The sequence below is a fragment of the Aythya ferina genome (genome assembly GCF_964211825.1).
Source record: "Aythya ferina genome assembly, chromosome: 10".
NCBI lineage: Eukaryota > Metazoa > Chordata > Aves > Anseriformes > Anatidae > Aythya > Aythya ferina.
The window spans coordinates 3,498,570-3,516,876 of NC_140306.1; the positions used below are offsets into that span (position 1 = coordinate 3,498,570).

An 18,307-nucleotide genomic window follows, 5' to 3' on the forward strand; every position below is an offset into this window, starting at 1 on the left:
TTTTTATGCAATAACATCATCTGTAGATCCAAATAGTTGTGAAGCCTCTCTGGAATCTGCCAAGCTGGGGGAGCTTTGTTGTTTTTTTAATTGTCATTATGTCTGAGCACCAAGAGAGCATGTATATGGCTTTAAGGTCAAGGGCCAGCTTTTAATTTCAGTGTAATGTAGGGTTTGACCTCATTTTGAGAAAATCAGGTACTGACAGAAAATCTGGAAAGGCAAAGCCTATAAAACAGTGCTAAAAGCCTTCAGCAAAATTCTCTGAAAACACTGGCAGGGAGACGGATGAGGCATATTACAGCCACGATGATAATGTGACCAGGAAACAGCAAGAAAAAAAGAAATAAATTTCCAGTTGGCAAAAATTAATAATTGGGAGGTCTAGAATAGCACTCTTACCATTCTAGTATTTCGATTTTTGCTGTTCTGCTACTGTGTTTGCTTTTCTGGGGAAAGTTATTACAAAGATGACTCAAAGTTACAGATATATTTTAAAAGATACATGAAAATATGCAAGTTTTGCTATGTAATTGCTAGAGGGACCTAATGAACCCAGACAACTGAGCTGAATGGTGACAGATTAGCGATGTCTAACCTCTGTACAGAAGTGTAACATCCTGTACACATACACTTTGGAAAGAAAACCGCTTCTATACAAGTATAGTAAATTAACTGTGCACACTTAGGAAAGTGATACAAGTATCACTGTGCAGAGGTGGGTGTAAAGTTGTGGTGATCTGTCATCTTTCTGTCTGAACGGACACCGGATCTGGTCTTAACGGTTGCTTTGAATTGCCCTTCAAAAGCTGTACCCACTGATTTCAGTCGTGGCAATGGCAGCAGGCAAAAGCAAGTAATGTTCAGTTTCAGAAAATGCTTTGAGCACACATAATGCTGCCTGCTTACATTTACGCATTTGCTTGAAAACACAAATTAGGGCTTTTAGTTCTGCAAAGTGCAGATATTTCCAAAATATGTCCCAAAGTGTTTCCCACTGAATTTTTGATAACACACTATAAATGGCTTACGGAGGGAACATAATAACAAGCCAGTACTCCTGAATTAATCTAAATGGAGTCCACTTTCCTTCAGAGAAAAGGAGAAATGTGATTCTTTGCAGAAAGCCCTGTAGTTCATTACTGTCTGCCATGGATAATTACAATTTATTAATTCCTTGCAGTTCTACAATTCTTCCAATTCAGGAATGGGTTTCCAATTAGCAGTACATTTTTCAACCATTAACTAAATTTCTAAGGGAGAAGTCTGTATTGGGGGTGTGTTGGGGCAGAGAGTGGCTTTTTTAATTGCAGAGAAAGGGATCGGTGAGTTCCCAGAAGGGATAATGCAGGGCACACAGGTCCAGCATGCTCTTTACCTGGGAGAGGCAGAACAAGCTTAAGTACATTTGGACCTCAGACATACAGTAGCATTCAGGCTCTTTCATAGAGCACTCCTTGAGAAAGAGATTGAGGGAAAGGATTTCCCCTCACTTTACAATTCCCATTTGCATGTAGAGAGCAAGCAGAGAATAATTCACAGTCTTAAGAGTGCAGCAGGTTGCTTCCTTCCTGGAAGTTGGCTCCTGCGAGGGAACAGCTCTTGCCCTGTATCCCAAGTAGATACGTACATTTATAGTTCCCCAGTCCGTTTGTCCTTGAGCAGTTAAAACTCTATTCTTGCTGGCTTGGTAGGTTTGCTTGTAGTGTAATGGGCCTTAGTATTTGTTGTACGGGATGTTACGTTTCACTGGGGATACTGAGCACATTACTTTTGTAAAGCCTGAAAAATCTTCATTTTGATGGCACTGTTGCTTGTATTTTTAATTTATTTTTAAATGATGCTGCGTTTTTGGTATGTAGAAGATTTGGATAATGACTCAGTAAATTTTAATTAAATGAGCTGAATCTCATATATCTTGTGAAGAGGAGAAGATATTAGTCAAAATGGATTTGTGAGCCTCTGGACTGAGAAATAGCTCAACATAAAGAATACAATCTTGCTTCTTGTTAGTTTTGCAAAATATGTGACTCTTTTTTAGAATATCTTGAATAAAGAAAGCTAGACAATGAAGAACAGTGGAATGTAGACAGCATTAATGTGCATGGATCACTGTAGAATATGCAGAAGTAAAGGCAAAAAACAGGAATTAAATGAATTGGGTACTAAAGCAAGAAATACTTCTCTCCAAAATAGTTTTGAACCGCTGAAACAAATCATTTTGGATGTAATGAGCATGATTATCAAGAATTAGCAATAATTTTCTTGTCTTCAATGATTCCAAATCAGGTACTGAGTTTAGGATTCTGTGATTATCTGGCACAGGTCAATTTTTACCCTGTATTAATGGTTATTGTGTGTATTGCCATACTAGGAGCCACTTGTATTTACTTAGGCTGTTCCTTCCCAACCAGCTCATATAATACGGCCTTTATTTTTTTTCTGTAAAGTATATTATATCTGCAGTCATTAAACCTGGTGGTTTATATTGTAAATAATTCTGGGGTGGATTCTTCTGATGATAGACACAGCCCCCAAGGTCTCTAGGGGGACAGACTTGCCACCTTCTCTGTTGAAAGTTGGCCTAAGACACCCCATCTCCTGATGGATGAGCTTTTATTTTTCTTGTATCCTCCAAAAATTGAGTATTAGATGTTTTAACAGAGGTTAACTGCACTTGATGTTTAATTTGCATCTCCATCAAAAACGTAAGGCACTAAAATATGCCAGGTCCTAGATAAATAACCCATTTAAAGATTTCTTTAAAGATATTTATATTATGTTCTAATAACTGGCTAGAGGAAGATTAAGATTGTGAGATGATGCAGTGCAGTATTTCACATGTAAACAAATCTACCTTTATTCCTAGATCTTTCTAAATTTACCAAGAGAAAACAAAAAAAAAAAAGATGAAAAGATACTGCAAACTTTAACTTCACTAAGAAGCATTGCAGTGCAAGTCTCTCAAAATAACTTTTAGTTTTAGCATCTTTAACTACAGCAAAATGATGTCAAATTAAGGGGGAAAGAAAAGAAGAGGAATTGCTCCTGATAAAATGTTGCATAAGTCTTATAAGGATCAGTTACTGGTTTTATCATCACTGCAGTTTGAATTAAGTATTTTTACTTCATTTTGCGTTCCAATCTGAAACGCTGTGATCTGGAAAGCAACACATTTACTTACCAGCATTTCAGTAAGAGCTTATTTTGGCTGGCTTTCTTGTAAAGTAATCTGGTTTAATTTAGTTGGAATTTGCTTGATATATAAAAAGCAGTTTTGACCCACTTTTTCACTGATCCTTTGTACTGAAGAGTTACGAACTGGAAAGTAATACATTTATGTTTGGTATCAGATTAATAAAGGTCTAAAATACTTGGCTTTTCTGATGAATAATCTGACAAATATAAGAAGGCAGTGATTATTTAGTTTAGCTATATCTGTTATTTTAGCAATAAAGTATTCTCATGGGAAGATGAGAAGATTTCCATTAGTTAACAGTTGCATTAATGACACCAAATTTCAGGTGGCAGCCTTGACTCGGAAGAGCTGGGATCTTGGATCCTGAGGCTTATGCTGGCCCTCAGCAGTGTGTGTGGTTGTATTGCACCAACACTACCATTTAATGGGCTTTGATGAATAAGGTAAAAATATGTAAGGCTCTAGATCATGATGTCACAGTTCTCTAAGCAAGCAAATATGGGGACAGTGAACGTGGAATAGCTGGAATGCTCTTACAGACAGACAGTGGGGTCAACGGATTTCAGATTGGCTTCCTGGAGTATCGCTTGCCCTCTAATCCCAGATGAGATTTGTCTCTCATCATGTGAAAGTATTGAAAATAAGGTGCAGTCCGTAACAATAATAAAATAATTTATCAGTATTAGAAGTGTGTGTGCTTGTTCCACAGTTGGATCATGGTCATGGTCAGTTGTGACTAACGTAACTGATACCAAGTGATAATCTGGGGAGTAAAACACACCTACATACTGGGTGGAATTAAGAGAGACTGTAACCTCACTGAAGTCCCTCAGCTGTTCGGAAGGCCTGTAATGCCAAATACGCCTTCCTAGTTTAGAGGGGACAGGAAAGCTCTCCTAGTTTTGCCTCTCAAGTCAGGAACTGCAGAGACCTAAAACTGGCTAATCCCTCTCCCATTCTTTTGACCTCAGTCAAGGAGCATAAAAGAGTGGACCTGAGTTAAGACATGCAGCTGTTGTGGGTATTTTTTATGCCATTCATTTGACTGTTGGAGAAAAGAGTCTTCTCAAAGACTGATTTCCCACAGGTTTGCTCAAGAGAATGATTTCATTTTTGTCAATCATGTTTTGATCTGAGGAGCAGATAGGTCCTAAAGCAGTCTCCAGTTGTGCTAACACATATGCCAAAGCATTATTCAGCCAATTATCTTCATTTTACAGGGCTAAAAGTTTCTGTTGTTTGCCAGTGCATCACAAATATGCAGGTCATGAAATTCACTTTGAAAATTGCTGGCCTTTAGCAAAATGTATTGGAAAAACTCTTGTAGATACAGGGAACACTAAAGGGTGTATTATTTTTCTGTGTTAGAAATTTAGATCGCTTCCTGGCAGCAGGCCAGCCGCAGTCTGTTTGTTTTGTAACAGCGTGTGAATATCTAATAATTTTAAGTGTACTAAAAGCTTCAGTTTCTCTAATGCTTCAGCAGGAAGGGGTAGAGCTATTTCTGGGGTTTGTGTTTTCATAAGCTGCACTGCATGTACTGCTTTCTATTTGAAAAAGTAAAGAGTTGCTCTTTCCAATTCACCGGTAAAGATTTTGTTTTGATTATAAAATTTTTCTTGAATTGATTTGTTGGGGGTTTTTTGTTTGTTTATAACTCTGAAAACAAAAAACTTGATTCTTAACTCTGTCTTGGTTTTAATAAGCCTATTGCTTCCTTACTTTAGACAAGCTAGGCTTGAAGATAGCTCAGAGCACTCCAAATGTGTTTTGCTTTAATTAAACAATAGGCATTTTCTATTTTATACCCATACTCTATTTTTAGTTTGTTTGATCTACGGCATTGTCAACCCCGTTGTTTTTTTTTTATTTGTTTTTAGATTTTTTTCTGCTGGAAACTGCTTCAAAGTAAATGATGCAATACAAGCCCTTGCAGGATATACAGGTAGCTAGAAAGTCCAAAAACTAAGTAGCTTCCTTGCAATCATAATTTCAGTCCAGAAAGTCTTCCCAGTCTTGCCCCGCAGCCAGTGCTGCACTTCCCTGCTTGCGTTACCCTTCATCAGCTGGCACAGCACAGGCAGGTTCATGCAGCACTGCTCATGCTGAGCTGGGAGGTGCAGCGTGTGATTGACAGAAGAGCAGGGAACTCATAGCTTCAAACGGGCATCCTGCTTAGCCCAGGCTTGGGACAGGTTTCAAGAGAAAGGCAGGGCTCCCAGTTCCCAGCTAAACGCAGCAGCCTTCTTAGCTACTTCTTGTAATGTGTATTTAAGTGTAGAGGACTGAATCTCAATTGGGACAAATTATTGGTACAAATTTGCCTCACGTATACTAAAAATAAAGCAGCAGGGGTGTGTATTTAATTCCGTACTGAATAAAGCAGCAGGTTAATAATGAAGTACATGCAAGCGAGAAGACGAAAAATCCACATGACTCTTCTGAAGAGGGAAGACAGCAATGTGAAGTTCCATGGCGTTTGCCGCCTGCTCCAATTATACTCATTCTGACAACTGTGTAAGACTCTCCAACTAATGCGGTTAGAGGTTTGCCTCGAGTATTAACGTTGTTTGCTGTTCTGTTGATTCTGTTTAGCTAGACGTGGGGTGTTTGGGACGTTTCCAAAATGCCTGCTAGCTAAGGTGCCTAGGGACCTGACAGCATAGCCTCGCCGTGATTCATTTGATGCCTTTGAAATGGATTGGTGTGATTTGAGATAGAAGCTCTGAAGCTCTTTTGGCTCAGGTGTATCAGGAAACCGTTCTTTACTTTTGTTTTTTTTCCTTGCAATTATTCTGAACGTTTTTATATACAGCTGCTTGTGTAGCTGCTCCAGGTTATCTCTCGGTTGGTGGAAGGTCCTGCATCTAAGGATATGACAGATGGGAGGCCCAGAAAGAGGGAATTAAATTAACCTTACCTTTAGGTCCTTACAGCACTGTTGTCTGGGATGTTAACTCTACTACTGGGATGTTGGTGCTCTTAAAGTCTGTATCAGTAATGCACATGTCCTTCGGTTTACAGTTTTAGGAGTGTTTCTGTTTTGTTCCATGCTATCTGTGTACTGGGCATGATTCTCACTGCCTGAGTTTGTTTGGGGTGGAGGGAATCTTTTCCCTCAAGTCCCCCCACAAAGCATACCTCTGTCTGCAGGTCACTGCTGTATGCTACAACATGAAGTCTGAGCCTGTTTTCTAGACAAAACCAAAGTTTATACTTGCATGAGCTCAATCTTGCTCTGAGGAGTCAGTGGTGCAAATGAGCTATTGACTTCAGTGAGTCCAGTGTTGGTATCGTACATGTGAATACTGGAAAGTGCAAAATGTGGATTGCTTATCAAAAATTCTATTGCATCATCACCATGATGATAAGAGTTATTTCAAAGCTGCCGTGCAAGACTGTAAACAACATGATGCAGCTGAAAATTATTCCAGTTTCACTTGTTACAGCTGGAAAAGATGAAGTTAATGTGGGGTCTCTCTCAGGTACGTACGCAAGTACTTATCCTAAACATTGGTTCTCCTGGTGCCCAAAATAGGAACTGAAGGAGGGGTGCAGCTCTGTTGCGTACCATCAGTAACAGAGCATCAAAACTTCCAAACACCAGCTTGGTAGTTGATGCGGTTTGATCTACCTGGCATAACAGGATGAGTTTTCAGACATTGTGTCTACAAACCAATGTGGCAACTTATAAATCTTTTTTCTTTTAAAATGTCTTTCAGAATCACGTTCCTAAAGGATGGAGGACTGAGAATAGCCAACGTGACAAAAGTTGACACTGGTAGCTACACCTGTGTGGCAGCAAACCAGTTTGGAACAGCCAGTGGGACAACAAACTTGATAGTTACAGGTGGGTGAGCTGGAAAGGGAGGGGGTCATCTGAACGATGATTTACATTGAACTGCAAACTTCGCAACAGAAGTCTGCAGTGATGTGAATGCTGTTTCCTCTTTGAACGAATAACAAATACACTGAAAGTAAACTGTGAGAAGATATGCATTTAACAATATATAAAAATAAAAGAACAGATGTTTGATTAGTTGACAGGAAAGAGACTGAGGGATGGTCTCTCGTTGGCAGAGATGTTTCTTAGCCCTGGGATCTCAGATCAGGAAGTTCTGAATGCTTTCCTCCACTCTTTTACTTACCTAAATACTAAACAATGGAATTATACTTCTAAGTACTTCTTAACTTGTTTAAAAAAAAAAAAAAAAAAAAGACAATTCATGCCAACCAAAAATATTTAAGGTCATTATACAATCTAGTCCAAAAACCTCTTTAGTGCTAAGGAACTATACATTTACTTGTTTATGGAAAAAGATATGGAAGAAGCTCCAGCTGCAGGACTGTTCAGGGACTCCACAGGCAGTAAAATAAAAGTCTTCAAAAGCTAATTGTGTATATAATTACTGTTAAAAGGGTTCTTGCCCCTTTCTCCAAGCCATCCATTACTAGCTGCTGTCTAAGATACTGGATTAAAAGGACAAGTGGTTTGTGAAGTTTAGCTGAAGACTGACTTTTCTCATGATGTTATTTTCTGAAGATTGGAATATCTGAAATATTCTCCAGATGCAAAATTATTTCATATCCTACTGCATTACATATCCTATGTATCTCATAGATCCAAACAGAATTACCCTGTTTAGTGAATTAACAGCTACAGATTTTCAGTCTGTTTCTAAATGATTCATGCCTTGTTATATACAAATAATAGAATTATGTACAGAGGATTTATGGAATGAAATTTATTTTTTGCGGTATTTACAGTACTTGATATTTTTCCGTTATTATGATTCAGGAATTGCAAGCAGCTATTCTTAATGACAGTATTTATGTTCGATATAATATATGGGCCCAAATATCCAATGAATCCTACCCTATATAGATTTCCTCTAGTTTCCAGGTTTTGTTAGCTCTTCTTCCCACTCCCACCTCTTAATTTTCCCAATGGCTGCTGCTAAAGCTTCCTGTTCCAAAACTTGTGGGTTATTGCTGAGATCCACACATGCTTCTGAATGGTAATTTCATTGCTGGGGTTTGCAGTGCATTTAGCTTGGTAAAATAAAATCTACCTGGTAAATGTGCAGTGATGCAATGCTACAACAAGCGAGGTCAGTCAGTGGCATTTATAGTCCAGCTGCATAATTCCAAGTGACAGTCATTAATCAGGTTTGAAGAACATGGTAGAATTAGTAGCAGGCAAAGCTCAGTAATACAGAAATCCAATAACTGATATTTCTGCTCTCAACAGAGCCAACGAGGATTACTTTGGCACCTTCAAACATGGATGTCACTGTTGGAGAAAGTGTTGTCTTGCCTTGCCAGGTTCAGCACGATCCTATCCTGGACATCAGCTTCACGTGGTATTTCAATGGGACGCTCACCGACTTCAAAAAAGATGCCTCCCATTTTGAGAAGGTTGGGGGGGTAAGTTCGAAACTGTCTCTTCACTCCCTTATAGATTTGTGCAGCACAAACAGGCACACGTTCTTTTTTCAACATAAAAACATACTTTATTTTAAAAATAAGATGGTTCTTCTCTTTCGGGCCTGTAGAACATTCTTCTATGTTGGAGAGAAATTACTAATTGAGCTAGCTGGCTGCACATAACTTGCTGTACAGACACCTAATGTTTAGACCTGAAGTACTGTAAGTGCCTACCTCTGTATCTGAGTCGGTCCCTACATGATTTTCCAAAGATCACATGAAACATAGCAATGACAGATTGAGGAACTCAACTCAGATTTTGTGAGCTCCAGCCAAAAACCTAATCAAAAAATCACATCTTTCCTTACTTTTTCTACACTTGTGTCCCTAGCGTATTCCTCACCATTCTCTCTGAGCCTCCCCCAGTGAGAGAGGGAGGCCATAAATCTCATTAAATATTTCTAATGTAGGATGAAGCAATGCTGCTGGTGGGGGAATGGTTACAGTAATGTTTTTCAGAATTTAGCTTTCTAATCAAAATATGAAAAGTTAAGCATTAAGACAGATGAAAGATATAATCAATTACAGCAATGGGCCTTATTTCAGTGCAAGCCATGGCCAAGTAATAAAAAGACAGGCAGCTGAGCATCAGCATGAAAATGGTCATTTTAAGCCTTCATAAAGTTTTTTTTCATGTCTTGCCAGATCTTATGTTCTATAGGGATAGCTGTGGGTTACACACTTCTGTCTGTGAAACTCTGAAATTTCAGCACCTAACTTATTTTTTTAGCCTGTAAAACATCAAAAGATTTAGCATTTAATCAGTAGGCACCAAACACACAGGACTGTTCCACAGCTTGCAATTGATAAAAGCACACCTGCATGTGGAGATGATGAGATTTCCTTGTAAGAGCCATGAGATGTTCGTATATCATGTACATTTTGATAGAAATGTTTCTAGAATTACAAACTGACCATCTGTCATGCTGTAATGGGAATGCTCAGATTTCATAGCCCGTTACCTTCCAGTATTGCTACATGGCCTTTATTTATTTAGTAATATTTCCCCCCAGCTGTACTCTTGTCGTGTATACAAATAGTGCTACGAGACTGGAAAGGTTAAAAACATTCAGGAACCTCAATCTTACCATTTTATTGGCTCAGTTAAGGATTCATAAGCTGACTGGAAAATGAAATATGTATTCTCACTAAAAATTCCAGCTTTTTTTTTTTTAAACAAACACAGACATCATTCCAAATCAAAGCCAAGTTTACGTTCCCACATCCTTCCCACAACAACAACAACAACAAAAAAAGCGTCAAAAATCAGTTTTTCACAGAAAATTCTCAGCCAGTCCTGAAGAAAATTTGTGAGTGAGTACTGACTAACTCAGACCTCTGAATCTGGAACATTTTTCTTGGGAGTTTGTCATAAGGGACAGAACGAGGAGTTCTTATTGAATACAGAATATTTAAGAGATTAAAAAACAAAACTAAAATTATTTGCGTAAAGAAGGGATTGAGGCTTGTAAGTAGAAAACTAGCTATGTTACTACAAGACTATTTTGTAGACTTTGTCAGGATCCCACTAAGGGTGATGGAGTAATTTCTTGTTGAGTTGCATGAGCATCGCAGTAAGTAAATAAGCCTAAGTAAGTCACAGCGAGTATTTGTTAAATGAAAATACCTGTGTGTAACTCAGCTTTGTTGGATAACATGGCAAAAGGAAAATAATTTTTCAGTGAATAGATTCCTATGTAATGATGTCTTGGATGTCCCTGGCATGCATGCCTGAGGTCCCCAACATGTAGTTATTAGTGGGAACGTTATGGCATCACCACCTGGTCTTGCAGATGGTTAGAAAAATATAGGATGTAACCCTGTTGTACTGGTCTTCTTTGTTAAACAAACAATTTATACAAAGGGGATGGCAAAGCAAGCAGATTCCCAAGTAGTTCCTGGTATCACCTGCTTGCACAGCCTGGCACTGGCTGACATTGTTATGCAGTCAGGAAAAGCAAAAGCAATTCTAGCAAGTGTTGGTGCTGCGCGCGCGCTTCTTCTTATTTGTATTCCATCTAGCATGGAGAAAGGAAGGTGACCTTACTGTCACCTGGACTTGTCCACACTGACAAAGATTTAATCTGGCTAGGCAAGAATGTGGATACTGCTAATGGTCTGCAGAGCCATGAGAGGTGAGAGTGCCTTCTTCGTTGTATTTTTTTGCTGCTGCACACTTCTCCATTTTCCACAATACTTTGGGACGCTTCCCCAAAATACCCATAAATAATTAAAATGCAGTGTTAATATTTCACTGTTTTTATTTGTTTGTTTTAATTTTAGTAAAATTATTCTATTTGACAGTCCCCTTTGCCCAGATTTTAAACAAGGTTTGCTAAATGTAGTACATGTAGAACATGATTTGCTTGTATCTGTTGCTGATCATTTCCTGAATATCCACTTCCAATCAAGTAGATAAGTTGAAAGCAATCTAAAACCTAACTTTTAGGGTATTGTAAGCAATCAGTGCTGGATTGTCCTCTAAATGCTTACATCTTTGTTTTCATAGAAGACCTGGCATTGTATTTATATTGTCACGCATGGAAGGGAAGCAGGCAGAATTGTTTTCAGCTTGTGAGTGAGACATACTAATGCGCAGCCTACAATTTAACTACAGATATTGACATCAGTGAACTAGACTCAAGCTCAAAAAGAAATGCTTGTGACAAAATGGCACAGGTGATTTGCATATTGTTAGATTTATTTGAAGTAATGGCATTCTCCATGAAAATAAATTATTCTTGAAAAAATACTTTCTGCCTAATCATTTTAGGGCAACTTTATCTTCAGCTATTTTGGCTGATATCTTCTCCACTTGCAAAATATGAGCTTAAATGAACAACCTTGTGATTTAATATTAAGACCTTTGTATTTTGACAGAGTGCATCAGGAGATTTAATGATTAGAAACATCCAGCTGAAACATAGTGGAAAATATGTTTGTATGGTGAAGACAGAAGTGGATAGTGTAGCATCTGCAGCAGACCTTATAGTACGAGGTAAATTTCGGCTTCGGTTACTGTAAATTGTATTTTCTTACTGTTGTGTATTGTAGATTACAGAAACCACTGATGATGTAGATTACAAAACCAATTCATCTGTGACTTGAATTATGCGATTCTGCCTTGCAGTTAGAATTTTAGCTTAGTTTGGGATGAAGCTTGTTTTTTTCCCAGATAAATTAATATTTGAAGAATATAATAAATTTTGACGTCCTCTTTTCTCACTGACAGTCCTTCAAGTCACTGATGAGTGGGAACTTAGCACTGGCAGCTGTGATGTGGTTGTGAGTTGCTGCCTCTGCTAAATGACTGAATGGGGTTGGTGACTCCATGGTCCAGCATCCTTCCCATGAAATGGGCATCTGCTGCCAAAGCCTAGGAAGGGCTTTGTCCTAGGGACACACTGAAATTTGAAGTATATAATGCAGGGTTGTTTGTTTTTCCAGAGCAGGAATGCTTGCAGCTAAGCTTGAACTGTAGCTTTCATTGCTGGTGATGCAGCTACGTTTATTGCAAGAGAAAATCTGTAATCCAGGAATGGGCATTATGCAATCAACATTTATTCCGTGTATTTTAAAATATGTCATGTATTTTATAATTGCTTTTGTAGTTACTTCAGCTCTGTTTGCTTGTGCAGATTAAACAAAACCAGCATTTTCCCCTAGGCTGTCCAAAATGAGGATTTCTCCAGAATGCAGCAGGACACTTGCCTGACTGAATAGCTGCTTAGGGTGCTGCTCAGGTGGTCTGCTGAAAAATTGCTACAGCACATCATACACTAAAACAGCTGTAGATAACAAATTGGCAGACTGCAGAGATGTAATAGTAGATTAAAAGAGGGTATCAAGGACCAAAGTAAAAGACAGACAACGTGGAAAGGTACAGAAATCATGTTGAATAAAGGTACTTGAACTAAAACAAAACCCTGTCACCTGTAAAGTAGTTTAGGGTTACTATTTCAGAATTATTTTATCAGATGCAAGTTTAGTGAATGTTAAAAACAAAATATATATATATATATATGTATATATATTCTTATTCCAAGCTAAATTGTTTTCTTCCTTGCACAGTATTCAATACAACGGGAATCCATACTGAGATTTTAGGGATTTTCAGGGTACTGGTTTTACAAAATACCTTCTCTTTTTCAATCTTATCCTAGGCTCACCTGGGCCCCCTGAACATGTGAAAGTGGATGAAATAACTGATACCACAGCTCAGATCTCCTGGCAAGAAGGCACAGATAATCACAGCCCAGTAACCACGTACACCATACAAGCAAGAACACCTTTTTCAGTTGGCTGGCAGCGAGTTACAACAGGTAAAACACAATTCTTGTTACAAGTTCTATTGGAATATGTTTGACGAAGGGACATCATGGTTCTTTTTCTCTTTTTAATAGTTCCAGATGTGATTGATGGAAAAACATTCACAACCACAGTGGTGGATTTAAATCCTTGGGTTGAATATGAATTTCGTGTAGTTGCCAGTAACAAAATAGGAGGTGGAGAGCCTAGTTTACCCTCAGAAAAAGTAAGAACCGAAGAGGCAGGTTAGTGGGTTCTTTTATTTGTTTTTAATTCAAGAATTGTAAATATAATCCCCCAAAAAATCATATCCTTGGCTCACTGCAAACAGGCTTGGCATTGCCATCAAATATAAAAGTCTATAACTAGTTTGTTGATGATTTTTCCATTTAGCTGTGGGACAGTTTGTGTTGCATTACACGTAACATTTAAATACATTTCAACTGTATTTAGTATGCCAAAAGCTGTCTGTTTAGTTAGTGCTGCAGAATATAAAAATGTTAATGGATAGGAAGAGGTGAATTTTGACTACTTTTCCCCTTCCCAGTGTTTGGTCAGTGTATACCTTCCATGTAATAAGCATGTAGCTCAGAACACATCAATTAAAGCTCACAGTGGTATTTGGAATAAGGCCATTGCCTGATACATCTGCATGAGTTAATTCTGTTGAAAATCTGAAGTATGCCAGAAGTTCGTAAACATTAAAGCAGATATGGCATATAATATGTGAGGTTCTAAAAACATTGAGAAAAATACCTGTCCGCCCAAAGGAGGTTAAAAGCCAGCTGAATGAAGGGGCTGGCCCTTTCCAGGACATGCTCATGCTGGTTCAAAAGCACTTGCCTAGATTTGCAAAAGAAATAGGAAAACTGCTGGGTTAGCTTCAAAGAATGAGGTTAACATTATAAGATGTCACCTCGTCTATCTATACTGCACAGACAGCTGTACGTTTCTTTTTCACAGTTCCTGAAATTCCCCCATCTGAAGTCAGTGGGGGAGGCGGCAGCAGGTCTGAACTGGTCATAACATGGGATGTAAGTTTTCTGGCAAGCAATTTTCTTCACAGAATGGTTGTTTTCATTCAAACTGTTCTTAAAAGATGAGTTTTCCTGGCTGCAGCAGCTTCTCATCTAGGATGTATATGTGCTTGGTAACATTCTGCTATGTGAGCTATGCACGTTTGCCTTCCCTCCTTCGCTTGTTACTGTGCTAGACTGCGATCAGTAAGAACTTTAGTTATTGTCTAAGGTGATTGCTTCTGTTCTCAAACAATTGTTGGGCTGGGAAATGGGCGTTGCTCAAAGGTGGAGCCAAAGCGTTGTGCTGGTCAGTGCAACTTTACAGTCTGTGCTTTGTTACCATTAACTGTGAATGCATGTGCTAACCCATACAAAGAATCAGCTACTTTAAGTTACGTATCCCGTTTCTAATGAGTTAAAAAATGTTAACATACTATTATGTACTAATATTGATGACTCCCTGTGGTTACTTAATCATAATCACATTGGGGGAAGGTATAAGCCACTGTACAAAGGTAGTATTGGATTCTCCAACAATTGACTAAACAGTTAATTTTTTTGAACTATGAATTTTGGCTAGAAATTAAAAATAAGTGTTTGCTGAATGGTGCCTTAAAACTAAGCACTTAGTGGAAAACGAGGCGTATACCTGAGATGTATGAACTTCTCTTGAAGTGCATTACAATAGGTTCAAAAGAAAGTGTTTCACTCTACTGTACCAGAGTTGATTTGTTGATGGAATGATCCCAAATGTAGTACCAGAACCTGTTTACAACCTTGTGCATTAGCATGGTGGCACTTTCCTTCTGCAAAGCTTTTCCAGTGCTGTATGTAACGTCACAGACCAGACTTCTGTCACTGTTTCCTTTTCTCACAGCCCATCCCTGAAGAGTTACAAAATGGAGAAGGATTTGGATATGTTGTCGCTTTCCGTCCCTTTGGCACCACAACATGGATACAGACTGTAGTCACCTCTCCTGACACACCCAGATACGTCTTTAGGAACGAAAGCATCTTGCCCTTTTCACCGTATGAAGTCAAAGTTGGGGTCTATAACAACAAAGGAGAAGGGCCGTTTAGTTCAGTAACCACAGTTTTTTCAGCTGAAGAAGGTATGTGGTTCTCTCCAGCTATTTAACAAGCATTGGTTCATTAGAGAACATAGCAACAATTGATACAACTAAGATTAACTAGAATGTAAACATATTTGCACCATTACCAATGTTGCTGATCTCTCGTGTTTTGATTTCCCATTACAGAGCCTACTGTAGCTCCTGCTGGCGTATCAGCCACTAGCCTGTCCTCCTCAGCCATCGAAGTCTCCTGGACAGCCATTCCCTGGAAGATGAGTAGTGGAAGGCTACTGGGTTATGAGGTAAATTCATTTAAAATACATGAAGTCCTGAGTTCAGCCCAATCACTGTTCAGAAATCAAGGATCTGTTAAAAAAAAAAAAAAAAAGAAGTTTTTTTTATTTTATTTTTATTTTTCATAAAGGCAATTGAAAATCAGAGCAAACAGCTACTTGTTTAGAGTATTAGACTCTAGTAATGCCTAATTTACAGATTACCACCTGTCTTGCTGCCTCTCTGCCCCCACCTTCACCCAGAAAAAGGATATTTTCTTCTAAGCATCTTTGAAAATGAATACAGAATGAAATTGTTTTGCCTTCTATGATGAGTCATGTGTTTAACAGTATTTTCAAACTGACATTTTTTCAGAATTGCATTTATTTTTGTAGAAACTATTTTGCAAGATACAGTTTTCTGAGTTTAATTTGTTTATTTCAAGATGAAGTAATGATTTTCCTCTGGTTGTCATTTTTTAATTCAAGCAACATTTAATATTTCAGTTTCTTTTTTTCTACAGTCAAAAGAGCAGCAAGCGTGAAAGGCAGATGGATAAGAAGAATTTTGTTTACATATTTTTGAAACTTTTAAGTATTTCTACCTTTTTCAGCTGAGAAAAAAATGCACCTAAAGGAGTCAAATGCAATGCTGTAGATAAAAACTCCATTCCATTCAACATTTTAAATAGTTTTGTTTTGTATCTACTAGGTTAGATACTGGAATAATGGTGGAAAAGAAGAATCTTCAAACAGAGTGAAAGCTGCAGGGAATGAGACATCAATAAGAATAACAGGTTTGAAGAGCAACTTGGCATACTACACAGCTGTCCGTGCTTATAACAGTGCTGGAGCGGGTCCCTTTAGTGCCACAGTAAATGCTACCACAAAAAAGACACGTAAGTATTTCAAATGTATGGTGGAGAGAGGCATAATGGGATGTTAGCATTTGCAGGCAAATGAAAAATAGACGCATTACTGGGAATCACGGTACACAAAAATGACTTACATTTTCATACAGACCATAAGAGTTACACAAGTAAGTCAAGCATAGATCTTCTATTTTCTAACCTCTGCTACTTTAGCACAGTAGTAAGTAAAACTCAGCTATACCAGTAGAGCTGAAATAAGACACATAATTTTTTTGTATAAAACCTTTATATTCTTCTAGTGGCTGGAAGAATTTAATATTAAAAAAAAAAAAAAGGAAAGAATAAACAGTGACTTGTTGAATTTGCCAGGGTTTTATAACATATTTATAAGTTCTCTACGGCATGACTTTTGCAGCGTAATGATCCTCATACAATTCATGCAAAACAACCATTCACATCCATTGTTTCCCCTTTAAGAAGTAAGTTACACAAGAAGCCACTTTTCTATTAAAAAGGAGAAATGAAGCTGGAGAACAGATTGTGAAAGGCTGCACTAATTTTTCTACAAATGAGATGTGTTTGGTATGCTCTTGCATTGTAATACAACTAACTCAAAATCAGTCATCAACTTTGACATATTTCTTCCAGATTCACAAGAATGTACAATTAAATCTGTATAAAAGGTCAAATTCCCTGGTATAATTACTAATGTCTTTCTACTAAAAGTAGTTGTATCATCGATGTTATGAAATAATACATTCATAATAATAATAATTTTAGATGTAGAAATAAGTGTCACTGTCTATCAGCAATGACTAAAACAACTCAGATTAACTGGAAGATCTGCCTGAGTTTATAAGGTAAGATGTTACAATTATTTAATATTATTTAATATATAGGTCTTAAAATACAACAAGATCTTCTGCCATTGCAACATAATGTTCTGTCCATCAGCTGTAATTAAGAGAAATATTAGTGTGGATGACTAACTTTAAGCATCCAAGGAGTCTTACAGAAATCCATGTCACTATTTGCATACTTAGTACTAGACATATAATTGCAATAGTTACAATAATAGTTTGGAATTTGGAATTATCTATTACAAATTAAGTTCTGTTCTGAACACCAAAGATTATTGGAGATTTGCGTAGCTGAAGCAGATTGGAGCCCTCTGAATCACTTCTATAAGTCAAGTGGCAGATAGAGGCTTACAGTTTTTATATATAATTACTCTTCATTTTTTCAGATGACATTAATACTTAGTTTTGGATTTAAGAGTGTGACTCATTTCTTCTCAAATTCAGCATTAATGTCTGAGTGTGTAAACTATTTATCTATGCTATAATACTCAAATCTCAGGAGTAAAACAATTTCCTCTTAAGTTTACACAAATTGACTAGTAGTGCATCAGGTTGAATCCTATTTAGAATGAGGCAAATAATGCAGAAAAGAAAATAAAAAAAAAAAAGATCTTTGAACAGTTGTTTGACTTTAATTCTTGTAACTTTTAGTCGTATATTTTGTCCATGTAGTGCTGAGCAGTATAATCAGGTGGGTTTTTATCTGATGGCTAATGGAGCTATTTGTGCAAAAGAGTTTAAAAATAAAGGGAAGAACTAAAAACACAAGCATGAGCACATGCACAAGACTATATAAAACCACTGTTAGTTTTTAATACTGGATGTCTTCAGCATCAAAGCTTAGAGCAGTCCACCTAAGCAGCAGTTGCCTCCACTAGGTGACAGCAACAGTAAAATGTTTTTCTTAACACATTTAGAAAAGATTTTAATAGTTGAGTGGTTCACTACATGACCCATTTTCTGAGAAGCCAACTTGAGGCATCTGAAGAGGTTTGTACTTACCTTCACCTTTCATGACAGTTTCAAGATGTATTGAAGTATACAGCCAAAAGCGTACTTCTCCTAGGTTGTTAATGATCAATAAAACCAAAACGTTGCTTGGCCCACTATTGTTCCACCTGGAATTACTGAAATGGTACAGACTGCATTTCAAAATCTTGTCTCAAGTTAACAACAAAAAGAAATCTGTCACGTATTTGTACATTACAAACATGTTT

The 18,307-nt window shown here is 37.6% G+C and overlaps 1 protein-coding gene and 1 long non-coding RNA gene across 5 annotated transcripts in view; one reads left to right on the forward strand and one right to left on the reverse strand.

Moving 5' to 3' along the window:
• The window catches only part of CNTN3 (contactin 3), a 98,670-nt gene that overhangs the window by 75,163 nt on the left and 5,200 nt on the right, over positions 1–18,307 (forward strand). For all 4 annotated transcript variants that reach the window (XM_084530869.1, XM_084530870.1, XM_084530867.1 and 1 more), the window contains 9 exons: positions 6,922–7,049; positions 8,451–8,626; positions 11,567–11,684; positions 12,850–13,008; positions 13,090–13,239; positions 13,958–14,028; positions 14,891–15,125; positions 15,273–15,388; positions 16,071–16,257. In XM_084530869.1, the coding sequence (XP_084386995.1) occupies positions 6,922–7,049; positions 8,451–8,626; positions 11,567–11,684; positions 12,850–13,008; positions 13,090–13,239; positions 13,958–14,028; positions 14,891–15,125; positions 15,273–15,388; positions 16,071–16,257 (1,340 nt within the window). The remainder of the gene's footprint in view (positions 1–6,921; positions 7,050–8,450; positions 8,627–11,566; positions 11,685–12,849; positions 13,009–13,089; positions 13,240–13,957; positions 14,029–14,890; positions 15,126–15,272; positions 15,389–16,070; positions 16,258–18,307) is intronic.
• Positions 14,925–18,307, reverse strand: part of LOC311442092 — a 146,418-nt gene continuing 143,035 nt past the window's right edge. The window contains exons 15-17 of the long non-coding RNA XR_014696442.1: positions 18,093–18,217; positions 15,233–15,452; positions 14,925–15,063 (exon numbers count right to left, since the gene is read on the reverse strand). This is a non-coding gene — a long non-coding RNA (uncharacterized lncRNA). The remainder of the gene's footprint in view (positions 15,064–15,232; positions 15,453–18,092; positions 18,218–18,307) is intronic.